General features: G+C 45.8%; 1 protein-coding gene across 2 annotated transcripts in view; it reads right to left on the reverse strand.

Moving 5' to 3' along the window:
• The window catches only part of ITFG1 (integrin alpha FG-GAP repeat containing 1), a 157,404-nt gene that overhangs the window by 44,934 nt on the left and 92,849 nt on the right, over nt 1-19,621 (reverse strand). The window contains exons 13-15 of one of the 2 annotated variants that reach the window (XM_077288754.1): nt 18,196-18,233; nt 15,153-15,231; nt 4,997-6,006 (exon numbers count right to left, since the gene is read on the reverse strand). In XM_077288754.1, coding sequence (XP_077144869.1) covers nt 5,981-6,006; nt 15,153-15,231; nt 18,196-18,233 — 143 coding nt within the window. In that variant the 3' untranslated portion in view covers nt 4,997-5,980. Of the gene's footprint in view, nt 1-4,996; nt 6,007-15,152; nt 15,232-18,195; nt 18,234-19,621 lie in introns of those variants that run through there. The other variant, XM_077288753.1, reaches the window with a different exon arrangement.

Raw genomic sequence — 19,621 nt, forward strand, 5'->3', positions numbered from 1 at the left:
GTTACAAGCTGAGGGTTTAACTCCTGGCATTTTTATAAAGGAGTGGAAGAACTTGTTGTTTTGGCTGTCCCAAAGAGAAGGTTTAATCGCAGATGGCATTGCTGCTTCAATGAAACGGAGAGAGACACTGCTATTAGAAAATAAAATTCTTCTGGCAGCTGTATATGTGGACCAGAGTCATTGTATATTGCTGGATGATCAACAGCTTACTAAAGGAAAAGAAGCTCTCATTGAGGTAGCAGTTAGAATAAGTGGGCTACAGGACGGCCAAGAGCAAGAGGACTTGGGTTCTGCCAGTGCTGCTGCCGCCGTTTCTTCATCCTCATCAGACGAGGAGTTTGATTTCGAAAAGTATTTGCACGACATGTAGCAGGCAAAGCGTTGCCGCAGGTAAAAAGATTCCACTCCCATAGAAAACAGATTGACCATATTTTAGCAACATTTTTCACTTGCTCTCAAAGAAGTAGGAGAGTTCAATCGTTCATCAAAGCTGACACGAGGCAATTCCTTTACACCCTGAAATTGTTAGAGATGTCGCCCATGTGGTTACCGCTCTGCCACCAACCCAAGTTACTGTAGAGAGGTCGTTCTCCAGCCTTATAATAATTAGGTCAGATGTGAGGTCATCTATGAAGGAGGATCTGATGGGGGCGATACTATTTCTCAGAACAAATTCACAGACTGCACAAATGTTATTCAGTACGTTTTTGTTGAAAACTGTTTTTTCCACTTAGGCTACTTTCACACTAGCGTTGTTCGGTGGACGTCAAAATGCGTCGTTTTGAGAAAAAACCCCATCCGGCAAAATTTCCCGCAGGATGCGTTTTTTTTCACATAGACTTGTATTGGCGACGCATCCCGACGGATTGTCACGCGTCGTGTACGTCGTGCGACGGATGCGTCGGAATTTGGCGACACGTCGTCTGGAAAAACGTTGATTGTAACTTTTTTTGTCTGCGCCGGGAAAACATGTCGCGACGCATCGTGCGGCATGCGTCGTTGGCTAGAATGGAAGCCTATGGACGCAGGATCCGTAGCGACACGTCGTATGACGGAATGCAGCGCTGCAATACGTTTTTTCTACACTGAGCATGCTCAGAATCAGGATTTTGTAGCAAATTCACCAGACACCCCCAAATCTATATAAACCTGGCCTGGGCCTTCAACCCCACATATGCCAGCAAGACTCCAGCCAGCAAGACTCCAGCCAGCAAGACTCCAGCCAGCAAGACTCCAGCCAGCCAGCATCTTAACAGCCAGCCAGCCAGCGTCCAGAGGCCTGCCTGCTATAAAACCTAGGCAGCCAGAGGACAGACTGTGCTGCCAGAAAATTCCCTGAAGCTACAGCCTTCCAGCCAGTGTGAGTACTGCCATTTTTTGCGTGCGTCTGTGTGAATGTCTGTGTGTGCGTGTGTTTGTGTCTTTATGACGTACTGAATACAGCCAGAGCTAAACCTGAATACACTCAACTGTACTAAAGCAAGGAAATGTGAGATACATGAAATGTGAATAGCTTAATGGCTTGTGAAATCTATGAAAAAACACACGAGATGCTTAGCACAAGATTTGGCAAAAAATGTGAGCCCATCCACCAAACGTCAAGGTAATCTCAAATCGGATGGGTACCTGACCTGACTGCCTAGTGTGAACACTTACCTATGGCTAATAACACGGTAAAGCCTGCATTTATAGGAAGGTCAGAACCAACTGTGTTTGGAAGTAATTAAAATCACAGCATGGTGAAGGGCGGGGCGTTCAAGTCAGAAAAAATAGTACATAGTAAATATAAGTAAACTGACTGAACAGCAATCTAGTCTGAACTGGTGCATAACCAAAAAAGTCTTACATAGCAAATAGATCAATGGCTGCACTCAACTGTACTAAAGCAAGGAAATGTGCGATACATGAAATGTGAATAGCTTAATGGCTTGTGAAATCTATGAAAAAACACATGAGATGCTTAGCACAAGATTTGGCCAAAAAATGTGAGCCCAACCACCAAACGTCAAGGCAATCTCAAATCGGTTCTGACCTTCCTATAAATGCAGGCTTTAACATGTTATTAGCCATAGGTAAGTGTTCACACTAGGCAGTCAGGTCAGGTACCCATCCGATTTGAGATTACCTTGACGTTTGGTGGATGGGCTCACATGCAACACTGAGTTGCTTTTAGGGTGTATTGTTATAGATAAAAGGTAATCTAAAATTTTTAAAGGGTAAAATTTTCAAAAGTGATTTTAAAAGGGATCTTTTAAAATCAGATATATGTTCTCAATACATTTTCATCTGGTGTGTAGGCATTTCAATTTTACAAGAGGGTATATATATATTTTTTTGGTGTGGGGGGGAAATGGTTTTATAGCTTGCACATACTAATGAAGTAGGTAATCCAGCTCAGACTGGTGTGCTTTGGGTTTAATTTTTTGGGGGGTTTGTTTTTCAAAACTTTTGGTGTACGCCTGCATGAACATTGCTCACATCATTGGAGCAGGGTGGATATTAAATCTTTTATATTAGCTAGTTATGGGGGTGGTTCTAACGATACATTCTTTATACTTGCAGAGCCACCAGGGACCACAGCCGCCAGCCCTGAAAAAAACCCACCAGGGACCACAGCTGCCTGCCCGGAAGGACCACAGGAGCAAGCCGCTTTGCTGATGTAAGTATAAAGACTTGCATTCTATGAAGCTGACATTTCAATGTGTATAGTAGATTACAAGGGTCTTTATACTTGCAGAGCCACCAGGGACCACAGCCGCCAGCCTGGAAAAAACCCCACCAGGGACCACACAGAATGTCTTCTTCTGAGAGCCCTTCTCCACAGCGACAGCGTGTTGCGGTAATTTTAAATTTTTTACGTTTTTGGTGCTATAGTTAAAAAGTCGGTTAATCACTATATGCATTAATTATGTTTTCACAGGAAGCTGAAGCAGCCGAGGGCCTCTCAGACGGAGACGAGAGGGGTGGAGAAATCCAAGGAGCGGGCGCACAGAGTTTAAGTTGTGCCGAAACAGTCGCTTCACACATCACAGAGCACCCAACACGTACAAAACACTTCATCATACATCACAGTACACATACAACATATGCCTACCTCAAACATAATTATTTTTATTTTTTTTAGTCTGCTGCACAATCTGGCCAACGCCATCAAGATCCTCCCAGCCGCTCCCAGAGCCGGCGTAATCGCGGCCATCGAGCAGTGAGTTGTTTTTTTTCTCTTGATAGTTTTGTGTTTCTGTGTATTAATTTTTTTTTTCTTTTCAAAGTATTCACAGCGTGCTCCCGACTCAGATGGTGAGGACATCATTGGCATCGATGTGGACCGCCTCATCGAGGAGGTCCGCGAGCGGGAGCCGCTGTGGAATATAGCTCACCGCTGGCATTCTGATACACATGTCACCCGTCGGCTCTGGGAGGAAGTCTGCCAAAACATTTTGCCGAGGTGGGAGGACCTTGAGCCAAGGCAGCAGACTCAAGAATGTAAGTATTCACTTTTCAGTTATGTTTTGAACTGAACGGAATGTGTTTTAATTAATACTTGCTTTTATTCTTGTCTTACAGGTGAAAGGGTTAGGAAGCGGTGGCGGTCACTCAGGGATCGCTTCAAGAGGGACTTTAATGAGGAGTTGCTCAGCACGTCGGCGAAGGACTCGGTATAAATATAGCCGTGCCCTGTCCTTCCTCCGGGAAAGTATGCTGAGTAGAATGTAAGTATTCAACAGCCCATTGAATAAATCACCATGTTTACCTGTATAACTTTTTTGGTTTCAGTCAGGGCTTTTTCCTATCAATATATTAATTGTTTTTTTCTCTATTTCACAGCACCGTCTGTAGTCATCGGGCGCCTGCATCTACCTTGGACCCCTCTGGAGGGATCTCTCAGGAGTCCGCCACCGAGGGCCACGTCGGTAGGCCCTACACCTCTGACCCCTCAACATGGTGCAAACACGCATCAGTGAACACAGCAGTCGCTTGGATAGGATGCATTCAGATGCAAGTCAAGCTCCAAGCAACCTTTTTTTCCAATCAATGCTCAGGAGCATGGAAAAGCTTACTCTTGACCAGCAGATGCAGGTAATGCACAACTGCCATGCTGCTCTACTGCGGGTCATGTCCCAAGCCCAAACTCCCACACAGCCACTACAACTTTCCCAGCCCAGTCCGAATTCCCAGCCCAGTCCCAATTCCCACCCCAGGCCCAATACCAAACACAGTCCCAATTCCCACCCCAGGCCCAATACCAAACACAGTCCCAATACCCAACCCAGTCCCAATTCCCATCCTGGCCCCAAATCCCAGTGTCTTCTCCAATGTTTTCTTCCTTGTCCACCTTTTCTTCCCCATTTAGTATTCCACCTACCCCAACACCACCACAAGCTCAGCCTCCTGTTTATCCCCCCCCTTCCACTACACCCCAACCCAGTAGGCTTTCCCCACCTATCGATGTGGTCCAACCTTCCAGCCCCTCCGCTCGTATCTCCACCCCACACTTTACAGATTTGTAATTTGTTTAAAAAAATTCGTGCCGTTATATTTTTATTAAAAAAAAAAGTTTTACCAAACAAAATAAAGTTTACCAAAAAAAGTTTACAAAAAAAAGTTTAGTAAAAAAAAAAAGTTTACCAAAAAAAAGGGGTTACTAAAGAAAAAGGTTTACCAACAAAAAAAAAATGTTTACCAAAAAAAAGGGTTACTAAAGAAAAAGGTTTACCAACAAAAAAAAATGTTGACCAAAAAAAAAAGGGTTACTAAAGAAAAAGGTTTACCAACAAAAAAAAAATGTTGACCAAAAAAAAGGGTTACTAAAGAAAAAGGTTTACCAACAAAAAAAAAATGTTGACCAAAAATTATTTTTATAAAAAAAGGTATGACAAAATTTTATTATATTGTAATATGTAAAATAAAATTTGGTTTGGTTTAAAAACAATTTTTTTGTGAAGTGCCTTCATTTAAGTATGCTAACTAAATGTAAAAAAACACTACACACCACACGTTAGAAGGTATTACATTTGGTTTATTACCCAAAATATACCAAAGTTTTGGAAACTAATTATTAAAAGTTGGTGTCAATAAAAAAAACTTTGTACAGACACATAAATCACCGAGACATGAAAGAAAGATGTCACACAATGTTCTCTTGCCATGGAACCCTGCCCACAGGTGACACAAAATACTCTGCAAAGTGGTCCCTCATTCTGGAAACAGAACCGGCGGAACGTACAGAGCTGCTGTGGTAATCCCACAGGGTGGTCTCCAAGTCCTCATCATCCACGGAAACAGGCTCCTTTGAAAGTACATAGTTATGCAGGACCACGCAGGCCTTCACAACCTCATCCACTGTTTGAGTGTGCAGTCTTATGGCGGTGAGCAGCACGCGCCACTTTGCAGTGAGAATGCCAAATGCACACTCCACCACTCTTCTTGCTCGTTAAACGGTAATTGAAAACTCTTTTTGTTCTGGTTAAGTCTCTGCTTGAATACGGTTTTAGGAGATGTGGGGACAACTGGAAGGCCTCATCACCCACACAGACATACAGCATAGGTGGTCCAGTTGTTCCCGGGAGTGCTCTTGCTGGTGGAAAGTCATACGTGTGTCCATACAAACAACGGCCCATCGGTGAAGTTTTGAAGACTTGGGAGTCGCTGGACCGGCCATAGGCTCCAATGTCCACAGCCAGAAATTTACAGTTGGCATCTGCAATGGCCATGAGTACTACTGAAAAGTACTTCTTGTAGTTGAAGTACTCTGAGCCAGATCCTGACGGTTTTGCAATACGGATGTGTTTGCCATCTACGGCACCCAAGCAATTTGGGAAATGGCACAGTTTCTCAAACAGTTCTGCACTTGAAAGCCAGATGTCCTTTGTCGGTTGTGGAATGTACTCCGTGTGCAAGGTATCCCATATAGCCAGGCAGGTCACTTTCACAATTCCGGAAATAGTTGATATTCCAAGGCGGAACTGGTAGTGAAGTGAAGTTAGGGATTCTCCGGTAGCCAGGAATCTGTGGAAAACAAATAAAAATGTTAGTAAAAATTGCAAAGACCCACATAACATTTTTAAGCAATGTACACAAATATTAAATTAACTTTTTTTTTTAAAGTTTCGATAAATGGCACTGCGGAAGTTTTAGTTCTCTTATAGTGCTCATTAAAAACAGCATTTTTACATCTGTGCATTCCTATTATGCAGCAGGTGTTAAAAAATGTGGAATGGCCCCAAACAATAAAAAAAATAACATGCTGCAGAAAATGCAACGCTGTGTTTCAGCGCAGTATTTTCTGCAGCATGTTCACTGCTGATGTGGTTTTCCATAGGTTAAAACATGTTTACATGGCATTAAATATGAACAATGATTAAAAAAAAATAAAAATAAGCTTACCGCAGGGTCACCATCAGCCGCTCCGCCGGTGAAATGGAAAGCCTCATCCGTGTGTTCTGCCTTTGGATGACATCCCCAACTTGTTCCAGCAACAAATCAAAATGCTCCTGCCTCATCTGAACATAATTAAAAAATTTCTCCGGGTTCTGGAACAACTCCATGTGCAGAGTAGAATAGACGCCCCGGGTCATCCGCAGTGCGTTAATGGGATGAATCCATAGTCTGCGACGTCGAGATTGAAGCATCCTCCGTCTTTCTGCTGCCGCCTCCTTCTCCCGAACCATTATATCCAGCCGATTGGTCTCAAAAATCACATCAGTAACTACGTTCGCAATCCTCACAAGCACTTGCGCCATCGCTGCCACTTTCTCTAAACCCTTTCAAAGATGGGCTGTAAAAACAGTCAATATATAGTTTTCCCTATTTTCTAGTAGCCAATCACATTTAGGAGACTCCCATTTTTAGGCAGGGAAAACGGATCCATCATAAAAACGGATGAAACGGATGATAAAAACGGACACAACGGGTGTAACGGATCCAGTTTTTCGACGGAACCGTCTAGCGGATCTACGACGTATCCGTCGAAATACTGGATGCGTTGCATCCGATTTTCACTATTTTTGACGCATCCGTCGTAACGACGCATTTTGACGTCCGCCGAACAACGCTAGTGTGAAAGCAGCCTTACTGCAGAGTGTATAATAAATTGTAAATAGAACAAAAAAACTTTTGCATAAAGTTGTAGTCCAATAAATATATTTTATGTTCTATCTAAATGGATTGATTATTGTATCATAGTAATGATTAAAAGCCTGATGTTACCATTCTACTACAGTAAATGTATCACTTAAAGGGAACCTGTCACCCCCAAAATCGAAGATGAGCTAAGCGCACCAGCATCAGGGGCTTATCTACAGCATTCTGTAATGCTGTAGATAAGCCCCCGATGTAACCTGAAAGATGAGAAAAAGAGGTTAGATTATACTCACCCATGGGTGGTCCCGCTGCGGTGGGCATTGCGGTCCGGTCCGGGGCCTCCCATCTTCTTACGATGATGTCCTCTTCTTGTCTTCACGCTGCTGCTCCGGCGCAGGCGTACTTTGTCTTCCCTGTTGAGGGCAGAGCAAAGTACTGCAGTGCGCAGGCGCTGGGCCTCTCTGACCTTTCCCGGCGCCTGCGCACTGCAGTACTTTGCTCTGCCCTCAACAGGGAAGACAAAGAATGCCTGCGCCAGAGCCTGAAGACAAGAAGAGGACGTCATCGTAAGAAGATGGGAGACCCCGGACTGGACCGCGTCGCCCATCGGATCAGACCGCCCGCCCAGATGAGTATAATCTAACCTCTTTTTCTCATCTTTCAGGATACATTGAGGGCTTATCTAGTCGGAGTCGTGGAGTCAGTGTAATGGAAATTGAGGAGTCTGAGTCGGAGGTTTGGCTTACCGACTACACAGCCCTGCTCTGCAGCACGCATCCTCCACGCTCAGCCCTCTGCAGCACGCATCCTCCACGATAACCCCTCTGCAGCATGTCTCTTCCACGCACTCGGCATCACCGTCTCCTTTTTGCTCTTTGCTCTGCAGCACCCCTCTCTTCACGCTGTCACCCCTCTCCTCCGTGCGCTCCCCTCTGCTTTCTCCCCGTGCTTCCTTTGTGGCATCAACCTCTCCTCTCGCTCCGCACTAATAATTTCACAGGTTTTAGCTTTCACTACGTGATTAAAATCAGGACTGAGAAGCAAGAAGTTCCTGAGTGTGCGGTGCGGCACCATGTGGGGCGCTGTCGAGGCACCTTGCACTGACATCTATGCTGATCATTAGTCACAGTGGATAGCTGCCATTATACCTCCAGCTCACCCAGCTTCCTCTGAATCCTGAGTGACCATTCTTCCTATGTATGCAGCAATACGGAAGGGGGGTGGGGGGGTGCAGAGGCTGCTCCACAGATGTAGGGGGGCTATTCATTCAGGAGTCAGGACTACAACCCCCAGGTGCACAATGCTGCTCCTCACTTAGTGACGAGGGTGACGGGCCACTTCTGGTGAGCATGTCCCATGAAAAATGGATGGGTGGTCAGCGCCCACATAGGGAGACGAAAGGGGCATCCAACGCCCGGGTATTACAGTGAGACAACTGTGTTTTGGAGCAAACAGAAGAACATTGGGAGCAGCTTTGGATGTGATTGGAGTAAAGATGCTGCTCCAGTCATGTAGAATTAAGCAATCAGAATGACACTAAGAACAGAAGTACCGTAACTCCGTATACCACCATATACCCCCATATACCGCAGACACTGGCAAACAAGCCTAGCATGTCCCCGTCCCGGCCGCCCATCATCCCTGGAGGCGCCTTCCACTCTCTGATGCCTGTCTGTCAGGACAGCAGTGCCCGCTCCTCCCTGTGCCAGCAATCGCCGCTGTAAAGCGCTTACTATTTAATCCGCCGGTGCCTGGAGCAGGACTTTATCTGCAGAAGCTGCAAGATGTCGCTGCCTTTCCCCATGCTAATGAGAGCGATGGCTGCGGGGCTTCCCTTTACTGCCAGAGACAAAGCAAAACGCGCCTCTGAATCCCCCTTTGAAATAAATAATAAGAGCAGAACGTGGGGTTGTTGGAGCGGCTGCGAGTCTCCGCCACGTCGTGCTCGTCCTACTGGGACAAGTGGCGTCTGCTGTGAAGTTTCCGGCGCCCGACCTGTCAATCTCCTTCCACTGAGCAGAGAGCTGACGAGGATTAAGGCGTGAGCGAGGGGATTAACGCAAATTATACAACCCGTGCCTTTAACTCCTTCCCTTTCTGGGGGATCTGGGCTGAGAGTTCACACTCTGATCTGCCGGTGCCCCCGAAACTGTCCCCTGCCAATGGGAAATGTAATCAGGGGATGGAAACCAGTAAGAAGGAAAGATTTAATCCCAGAGACCCCGGAAAGGGCAGCGAGGTTTATAACAGCCATCATAATCTCCGCCATGCTTTACACTGCAGCAATGTGCTGACGCATTTCCAGAACACTGTAGTGGAATAGCCTATGCACCCATAAAAAAAAAAAGAAGTAATATAACACATCGTGATGAAAGGGGCCTCATCAGCGCCCCCCCGCAGGCCGATCCTACAACGCGGCACCTCCTGCTTTATGTAGGAGAGATATGGCGTTAGCTTAGCCCTGCATGGTACTGCTACGTAAGGACTATGTGGCACTATTACATGGGCACTAGATGGCAATGTTATAAAAGCACTGTATGGCACTTTATTATAAGTAATATATGGGAGTAATACATGGGCACTTGAAGGCGCTATCACGTGAGACCTATTATACGTGTACTCTACGGCACTATTGTATGTGTACTCTATGGCACTATTACAAGTGTATTCTACGGCACTATTGTATGTGTAATCTACCGCACTATTGTATGTGTATTTTATAGCACTATTATATATGTACCGTACGGCACTATTATATGTGTATTCTACGGCACTATTGTATGTGTATTCTACGGCACTATTGTATGTGTACTCTATGGCACTATTATATATGTACTGTACGGCACTATTATATGTGTATTCTACGGCACTATTGTATGTGTATTCAACGGCACTATTATATATGTACTGTACGGCAATATTGTATGTGTATTCTATGGCACTATTGTATGTGTATTCTACGGCACTATTGTATGTGTGTTCTATGGCACTATTGTATGTGTATTCCACGGCACTATTGTATGTGTATTCTACGGCACTATTATATATGTACTGTACGGCACTATTGTATGTGTATTCTACGGCACTATTGTATGTGTATTCTACGGCACTACTGTATGTGTATTCTACGGCACTATTATATATGTACTGTACGGCACTATTGTATGTGTATTCGACGACACTATTGTACGTGTATTCTACGGCACTACTGTATGTGTATTCTACGGCACTATTATATATGTACCGTACGGCACTATTATATGTGTATTCTACGGCACTATTGTATGTGTATTCTACGGCACTATTGTATGTGTACTCTATGGCACTATTATATATGTACTGTACGGCACTATTATATGTGTATTCTACGGCACTATTGTATGTGTATTCAACGGCACTATTATATATGTACTGTACGGCAATATTGTATGTGTATTCTATGGCACTATTGTATGTGTATTCTACGGCACTATTGTATGTGTATTCTATGGCACTATTGTATGTGTATTCCACGGCACTATTGTATGTGTATTCTACGGCACTATTATATATGTACTGTACGGCACTATTGTATGTGTATTCTACGGCACTATTGTATGTGTATTCTACGGCACTACTGTATGTGTATTCTACGGCACTATTATATATGTACTGTACGGCACTATTGTATGTGTATTCGACGACACTATTGTACGTGTATTCTACGGCACTACTGTATGTGTATTCTACGGCACTATTATATATGTACTGTACGGCACTATTATATGTGTATTCTACGGCACTATTGTATGTGTATTCTACGGCACTATTATATATGTACTGTACGGCACTATTGTATGTGTATTCTACGGCACTATTGTATGTGTATTCTACGGCACTATTATATATGTACTTTACGGCACTATTGTATGTGTATTCTACGGCGGCACTATTGTATGTGTATTCTACGACACTATTGTATGTGTATTCTACGGCACTATTGTATGTGTATTCTACGACACTATTGTATGTGTATTCTACGGCACTATTGTATGTGTATTCTACGGCACTATTGTATGTGCATTCTACGGCACTATTGTATATGTACTGTATGGCACTATTGTATGTGTATTCTACGGCGGCACTATTGTATGTGTATTCTACGACACTATTGTATGTGTATTCTACGGCACTATTGTATGTGTATTCTATGACACTATTGTATGTGTATTCTACGGCACTATTGTATGTGTATTCTACGGCACTATTGTATGTGTATTCTACGGCACTATTGTATATGTACTGTATGGCACTATTGTATGTGTATTCTACGGCGGCACTATTGTATGTGTATTCTACGACACTATTGTATGTGTATTCTACGGCACTATTGTATGTGTATTCTATGACACTATTGTATGTGTATTCTACGGCACTATTGTATGTGTATTCTACGGCACTATTGTATGTGTATTCTACTATTGTATGTGTGTTCTATGGTACTATTGTATGTGTATTCTACGGCACTATTGTATGTGTGTTCCACGGCACTATTGTATGTGTATTCTACGGCACTATTGTATGTGTATTCTACGGCACTATTGTATGTGTATTTTACGGCACTATTATATGTGTACTGTACGGCACTATTATATGTGTACTCTACGGCACTATTATATGTGTACTCTACGGCACTATTGTATGTGTATTCTACGGCACTATCGTATGTGTACTCTATGGCACTATTATATATGTACTGTACGGCACTATTATATGTGTATTCTACGGCACTATTATATATGTACTGTACGGCAGTATTATATGTGTATTCTACGGCACTATTGTATGTGTATTCAACGGCACTATTATATATGTACTGTACGGCACTATTGTATGTGTATTCTTACGGCACTATTGTATGTGTATTCAACGGCACAATTATATATGTACTGTACGGCACTATTGTATGTGTATTCTACGGCACTATTGTATGTGTATTCTACGGCACTATTGTATGTGTACTGTACGGCACTATTGTATGTGTATTCTACGGCACTATTATATATGTACTGTACGGCACTATTGTATGTGTATTCTACGGCACTATTGTATGTGTATTCGACGACACTATTGTATGTGTATTCTACGGCACTATTGTATGTGTATTCTACGGCACTATTGTATGTGTATTCTACGGCACTATTGTATGTGTATTCTACGGCACTATTGTATGTGTATTCTACGGCACTATTGTATGTGTATTCTACGGCACTATTATATATGTACTGTACGGCACTATTACATGTGTATTCTACGGCACTACTGTATGTGTACTCTACGGCACTATTGTATGTGTAGTCTACGGCACTATTGTATGTGTATTCTACAGCACTATTGCAAGTGTATTCTACGGCACTACTGTATGTGTATTCTACGGCACTATTGTATGTGTATTCTACGGCACTATCATATATGTACTGTACAGCACTATTGTATGTGTATTCTACGGCACTATTATATATGTACTGTACGGCACTATTGTATGTGTATTCTACGGCACTATTGTATGTGTATTCTACGGCACTATTGTATGTGTATTCTACGGCAGCATTGTATGTGAATTCTACGGCACTATTGTATGTGTATTCTACGGCACTATTGTATGTGCATTCTACGGCACTATTGTATATGTACTGTACGGCACTATTGTATGTGTATTCTACGGCACTATTGTATGTGTATTCTACGGCACTATTGTATGCGTATTCTACGGCACTATTGTATGTGTATTCTACGACACTATATGTGTATTCTACGGCACTATTGTATGTGTATTCTACGGCACTTTTGTATGTTTATTCTACGGCACTAATGTATGTGTATTCTACGGCACTATTGTATGTGTATTCTACGGCACTATTGTATGTGTACTCTATGGCACTATTATATATGTACTGTACGGCACTATTATATGTGTACTCTACGACACATATATGCACAGTATGGCACTATTATAAATGCACTCTATGGCACGATTATCTGGGCTTCATATGGCATCATGACACTAGTAAATGGGTATAACGTGGCAGTATTATAAAAGAACTATAAGGCATAGACACAACTCATCATTTCCCTAAAAAAAAGAACAAAACAAAAAAAAGATTATATATATATATATATATATATATATATATATATATATATATATATATATATATATATATATATGTATGTATATATATATATATATATATATATATATATATATATATATATATATATATATATATATATATATATATATATATACACACTCACCGGCCACTTTATTAGGTACACCATGCTAGTAACGGGTTGGACCCCTTTTGCCTTCAGAACTGCCTCAATTCTTCGTGGCATAGATTCAACAAGGTGCTGGAAGCATTCCTCAGAGATTTTGGTCCATATTGACATGATGGCATCACACAGTTGCCGCAGATTTGTCGGCTGCACATCCCAAAGATGCTCCATACAAGGCAGGATGGATCCATGCTTTCATGTTGTTTACGCCAAATTCTGACCCTACCATCCGAATGTCGCAGCAGAAATCGAGACTCATCAGACCAAGCAACGTTTTTCCAATCTTCTACTGTCCAATTTCGATGAGCTTGTACAAATTGTAGCCTCAGTTTCCTGTTCTTAGCTGAAAGGAGTGGTACCCGGTGTGGTCTTCTGCTGCTGTAGCCCATCTGCCTCAAAGTTCGACGCACTGTGCGTTCAGAGATGCTCTTAGGCCTACCTTGGTTGTAACGGGTGGCGATTTGAGTCACTGTTGCCTTTCTATCAGCTCGAACCAGTCTGCCCATTCTCCTCTGACCTCTGGCATCAACAAGGCATTTCCGCCCACAGAACTGCCGCTCACTGGATTTTTTTTCTTTTTCGGACCATTCTCTGTAAACCCTAGAGATGGTTGTGCGTGAAAATCCCAGTAGATCAGCAGTTTCTGAAATACTCAGACCAGCCCTTCTGGCACCAACAACCATGCCACGTTCAAAGGCACTCAAATCACCTTTCTTCCCCATACTGATGCTCGGTTTGAACTGCAGGAGATTGTCTTGACCATGTCTACATGCCTAAATGCACTGAGTTGCCGCCATGTGATTGGCTGATTAGAAATTAAGTGTTAACAAGAAGTTGGACAGGTGTACCTAATAAAGTGGCCGGTGAGTGTATATATATATATATATATATATATATATATATATATATATATATATATCTCCACATATTTACATTCAAACGAGATCACGTCCCCCCACCATTGTCCCGGGGGTCTCTTTGCGGCCCTATGTCAGTAAATACATGCTGTAACTCAATGATTACCACTGCGGCAGGTGTAGAGCGGCCTCACCGGCCCCCACCATGTGAATGACATCGATACGATGGCCGCCTCTTCATCATCCGTCCATCTCGTCCCTTATAATTTCTGAAGATGCTGCCAATAAATCAATCGCTTTGCATGTGGTGGAACAAGTCATTTCAGAGATATGGGGGAGGGCGCCATTGTTCCTGCCCATCTGAGATCGGCGCCAGAGGATTACAGAGAATTACTCCTTCATACAGATGACATTTCATCAATTGCAGCATCAGCGAGGAGAAAAGCGGAAGAAATCATTGATAACCGCGCCCCGGCCATTATAGCACAACTCCGCCGCGATATCTCTGACTGCACTGATATGATGGCGCCTGGAAGGAAACACACATGCTCCGGCATCTCGAACGACAACGTAATGGAGCGGTACACCAGGAGCAAGCGGAAGCGTACCGCGGGCGTAGCATTGCTTTACCCCATGCTCTGCAGCTGAGCTTTATTGCGATCAGTGATTGATGACTTTAGTTTACCTACAAGTCCTGACTTTAGCTGCAGTCATCCCTTGTGCTTTACACTGCAGCTCTGCCTGCTCAGATTGGCTGCAGACAGTGAGTGCACGGAGAAATGATCCCCATCACAGCCAGGAGGAGCAAACAGGTGTTCATCAACGTCACCTGCGGGGGCAGCATTTAACAGACGCACTTGCCTGCCCGTCACCAGCCGCCCCTGCAGATTATCTCACCTGATGCATTCTTCAGGTACCCGTTGGCGTCCACCGTCATGTACATGATGTACGGACCCGGCTGATTAACCCCGAAAGGCTGAAACGGGAGGAAGACGGACATTAATGACAGCGGCGATAATGATCTGCACATCCTAGACGGGCAGGGCGTGCAAGTCACAGCAGCACAGAGTATTTCAGGAGAGCAGAGTGAGAGCGTAAGTAACAGCAACGCAGAATATTTCAGGAGGGCAGAGTGAGAGTGAGTAAGTCACAGCAGCGCAGAATATTTTAGGAGAGCAGAGTGAGAGAGCGTAAGTAACAGCAACGCAGAATATTTCAGGAGGGCAGAGTGAGAGTGAGTAAGTCACAGCAGCACAAAATATTTCAGGAGAGCAGAGTGAGAGTGCGTAAGTCACAGCAGCGCAGAATATTTCAGGAGAGTAGAGTGAGAGTGTGTAAGTCACAGCAGCGCAGAATATTTCAGGAGAGCAGAGTGAGAGTGCGTAAGTCACAGCAGCGCAGAATATTTCAGGAGAGTAGAGTGAGAGTGTGTAAGTCACAGCAGCGCAGAATATTTCAGGAGAGCAGAGTGAGAGTGCGTAAGTCACAGCAAAGCAGAATATTTCAGGAGGGCAGAGTGAGAGTGCGTAAGTCACAGCAAAGCAGAATATTTCAGGAGGGCAGAGTGAGAGTGCGTAAGTCACAGCAAAGCAGAATATTTCAGGAGAGCAGAGTGAGTGTGTAAGTCACAGCAGCGCAGAATATTTCAGGAGAGCAGAGTGAGAGTGCGTCAGTCACAGCAGCGCAGAATATTTCAGGAGAGCAGAGTGAGAGTGCGTCAGTCACAGCAGCGCAGAATATTTCAGGAGAGCAGAGTGAGAGTGCGTCAGTCACAGCAGCGCAGAATATTTCAGGAGAGCAGAGTGAGCGCGTAATTCACAGCAGAGCAGAACATTTTAGGAGAGCAGAGTGAGAGTGCGTAAGTAACAGCAACGCAGAGTATTTCAGGAGAGCAGAGTGAGTGCGTAAGTAACAGCAACGCAGAGTATTTCAGGAGAGCAGAGTGAGAGTGCGTAAGTCACAGCAGCGCAGAGTATTTCAGGAGAGCAGAGTGAGTGCGTAAGTAACAGCAACGCAGAATATTTCAGGAGGGCAGAGTGAGTGCGTAATTCACAGCAGCGCAGAGTATTTCAGGAGAGCAGAGTGAGCGCGTAATTCACAGCAGCGCAGAGTATTTCAGGAGAGCAGAGTGAGAGTGCGTAAGTCACAGCAGCGCAGAGAATTTCAGGAGAGCAGAGTGAGAGTGCGTAAGTCACAGCAGCGCAGAGTATTTCAGGAGAGCAGAGTGAGAGTGCACATACGGAGAGGTGATGATGGTGAGGACAGGGTTATGTATGTGACAGGACGTGTCATGGGTGGAAGTGGCGGACAGTCATCACCAGCGCATTTCACCAGAGGAGAGTACGGATATTAGGAGGGGTAATACATGAAGAGGTTAGAAAGGACGATACTGCATGTGACGGGTAGCAATCATGGGAGGCTGACAGGTACATGACGGAGGAGCCGGTCCCACGACAGCACAGAGTATTTCAGGAGAGGCGTTTGTATTGCATTCCACGCAAAACAATGTTAAAAAAAACGCTCAGTAGTGCAGATTAAAGGGCTGAGGCTGCACTACTGAGACAGTGATGGCATGATGGCTCCTTCAGGGGGCAGCACAGACCATGTCACTATCTCTGCTGCACAGCGCCCCCTTGTGGGTGTGGATGTGAGAACATTGAAGCGGACCCTCTTAGTGGTGCAGCCTCAGCCAAAGTATCAGTGATACAGCCCTGATTATAACTCTGCTGCCTGTGAAGCCCCCCGAGCTTCGTGATGAGAGTGAGACCCCCGAAGGGGGGTGATATTAGCAATCAGGACATCGCAAGTGTGCGGGACGAAGCGTGAAGACGGGATGACCGACGCGGAGCCTGGAGTGACGCCATCGGATCCACCGTCAGTCGCTCCGCAGCAGAACACGCTATCTGATCTGTCATTATCAGAGCGTCAGGAAGACTAAGGGTACTGTCACACAGTGCAATTTTGATCGCTACGACGGCACGATTCGTGACGTCGCAGCGTCGTATGATTATCGCTCCAGCGTCGTAGACTGCGGTCACACTTTGCAATCACGGCGCTGGAGCGATGCCGAAGTCCCCGGGTAACCAGGGTAAACATCGGGTTACTAAGCGCAGGGCGGCGCTTAGTAACCCGATGTTTACCCTGGTTACCAGCGTAAACGTAAAAAAAACAAACAGTACATACTTACATTCCGGTGTCTGTCCCCGGCGTTCTGCTTCTCTCCACTGTGAGAAATTCACACATTTTAGTGCAAATGTTGGAGATTTTATTATGAGGCATTTGCAGATAACAGCGGAGCGCCATTCTCAGACGTGCAGCTGTTCCAGCACCACTGCGTCCCCCTATTAGCTGTTCCAGCACCGCTGCGTCCCCCTATTAGTCTGTGTCTCCCGGGAGGAATGTTATGCAGCTAATGAATGCCGGTCGCGGGGTCATCCTTCCTATTCACTCCTCCGGCATTTATCCCGATATATTATATTTACGGCGTCCGTGTCTGAGGAAGGGTGGAAACATCAAAAGGCGGCGGCCCGGCCTTCAGGCGAAGCGCGGCATACGGGACCCACGCTTTTAAGGAAATCAATGGCTCGGCGGCTTTGCGGGATATACCTCGGTGACATCCGACACAAAGAGAAGAGACATGAAAAGAACCGAGAACAAAGCAGAGGAAGAGAGGCCGCTGATCCCACTGTATATATAGCCCCTACATGAGCCGTATACCACCAAGCACATAAATCCCCCGGGACAAGACCGCCGCCAGCTATTCATGCTCAGTACCTCCCATTCACAATGAGAGAAGCAGAAGCTTCCCACAAGCAGCACAGAGCATTTCAGGAGGGGATGTATAAGGGGCTCTGATGTTATTGAGGGCAGATCACATGTGACAGACTGTTACATAATGGAAGCAGCACAGAGTGTTTCAGGAGACTAGCAGGGTCCTTACCTGATGTGGGCAGTCATTGGAGCAAATGCCACTGAGCACTAGAAGAACAAGAGATGAGAAGTCAATGCCGGCCGCACAGCATCCCCCCGACCCAGCATCTGCCCACAGGACTGGCGCCCCCTTCGGGCCGGTACACAGTAGAACAGGCCATAATATTACTGTAAGGGACCTGTCACACCTTCGGGGTTGGTACAATTATATCTGGGCAGGAAGGAGAGTTGTGCCGCTGCGCTCGATTGGATACAACAGTAACAACCCCCCCAGCTGTGAGGAGCGTTAGGTCCCTGCAGGTTACCCCCCTGATATAAGCAGAGGTCCCAAGGTGACGAATGACACCTCTGTAATAAGACTGCAGGACTTTATTACACTTTGACATAAGACCAACACGGTGCGGGGGGCACAGCAGAGGACACGGCGTGGGGTGGGGGCACAGTAGAGGACACGCAGCGGAGGGCCCAGCGCGGGAGCACATTAGAGGACACGGCGCGGGGGCACAGCAGAGGACACGGCGCGGGGGTCAGAGGACACAGCATGGGGGGCACAGCAGAGGACACGGCGCGGGGGGCACAGCAGAGGACACGGCGCGGGGGGCACAGCAGAGGACGCGGTGCGGGGGGCACAGCAGAGGACACGGCGCGGGGGGCACAGAAGAGGACATGGCGCGGGGGGCACAGAAGAGGACACTGCGCGGGGGGCACAGAAGAGGACACGGCGCGGGGGGCACAGCAGAGAACATGGCGCAGGGGGCACAGCAGAGGACATTGTGCAGGGGGCACAGCAGAGGACATTGCGCAGGGGGCACAGAAGAGGACACGGAGCGGGGGGCACAGCAGAGGACACGGCGCAGGGGGGGCACAGCAGACATGGCGCGGGGGGGCACAGCAGAGGACATGGAGCAGGGAGCACGGCGTGGGGGGGCACAGCAGAAGACATGGAGCAGGGAGCACGGCGCAGCAGGGGCACAGCAGAGGACATGGAGCAGGGAGCACGGCGCGGGGGGGCAGCAGGGGTGACCTGTGACTCGGGTGTCGCTGCACCAGACGCTCGCTGAGAGTTTTGCTCATCTCCTACACTTTACATGAAGCTCTGCTGACATGAGCCACGGTGCAGAGAAAAGGGTAGAAATCAGACACGTCCTGTCTCCGTGTCCTGGTCATCATGCTGTACGTGTCCACGCTCAGGTAGGGGAGCGCTGCTCTGCATTAAACTGTACATGGACACAGAACAGCTGCATTTACACAGGGAATACAGAAAGCAGCGTCTGAGCGAGCGTCTGCTGGACACAAGGAAATCCCTGTGTGCGGGGAGATTTACAGACGCAGTGCTCGGCCAGGAGCTTGCAGCCTCTCCCCTGGTGAAATACTTGAGCAGACGACCAATTACAATCACCCAGACTATTTCTCCAAGACCCTTAATACTGGTCAAC

The sequence above is a fragment of the Ranitomeya variabilis genome, chromosome 2 (genome assembly GCF_051348905.1).
Source record: "Ranitomeya variabilis isolate aRanVar5 chromosome 2, aRanVar5.hap1, whole genome shotgun sequence".
In the NCBI taxonomy this organism is placed as follows: domain Eukaryota; kingdom Metazoa; phylum Chordata; class Amphibia; order Anura; family Dendrobatidae; genus Ranitomeya; species Ranitomeya variabilis.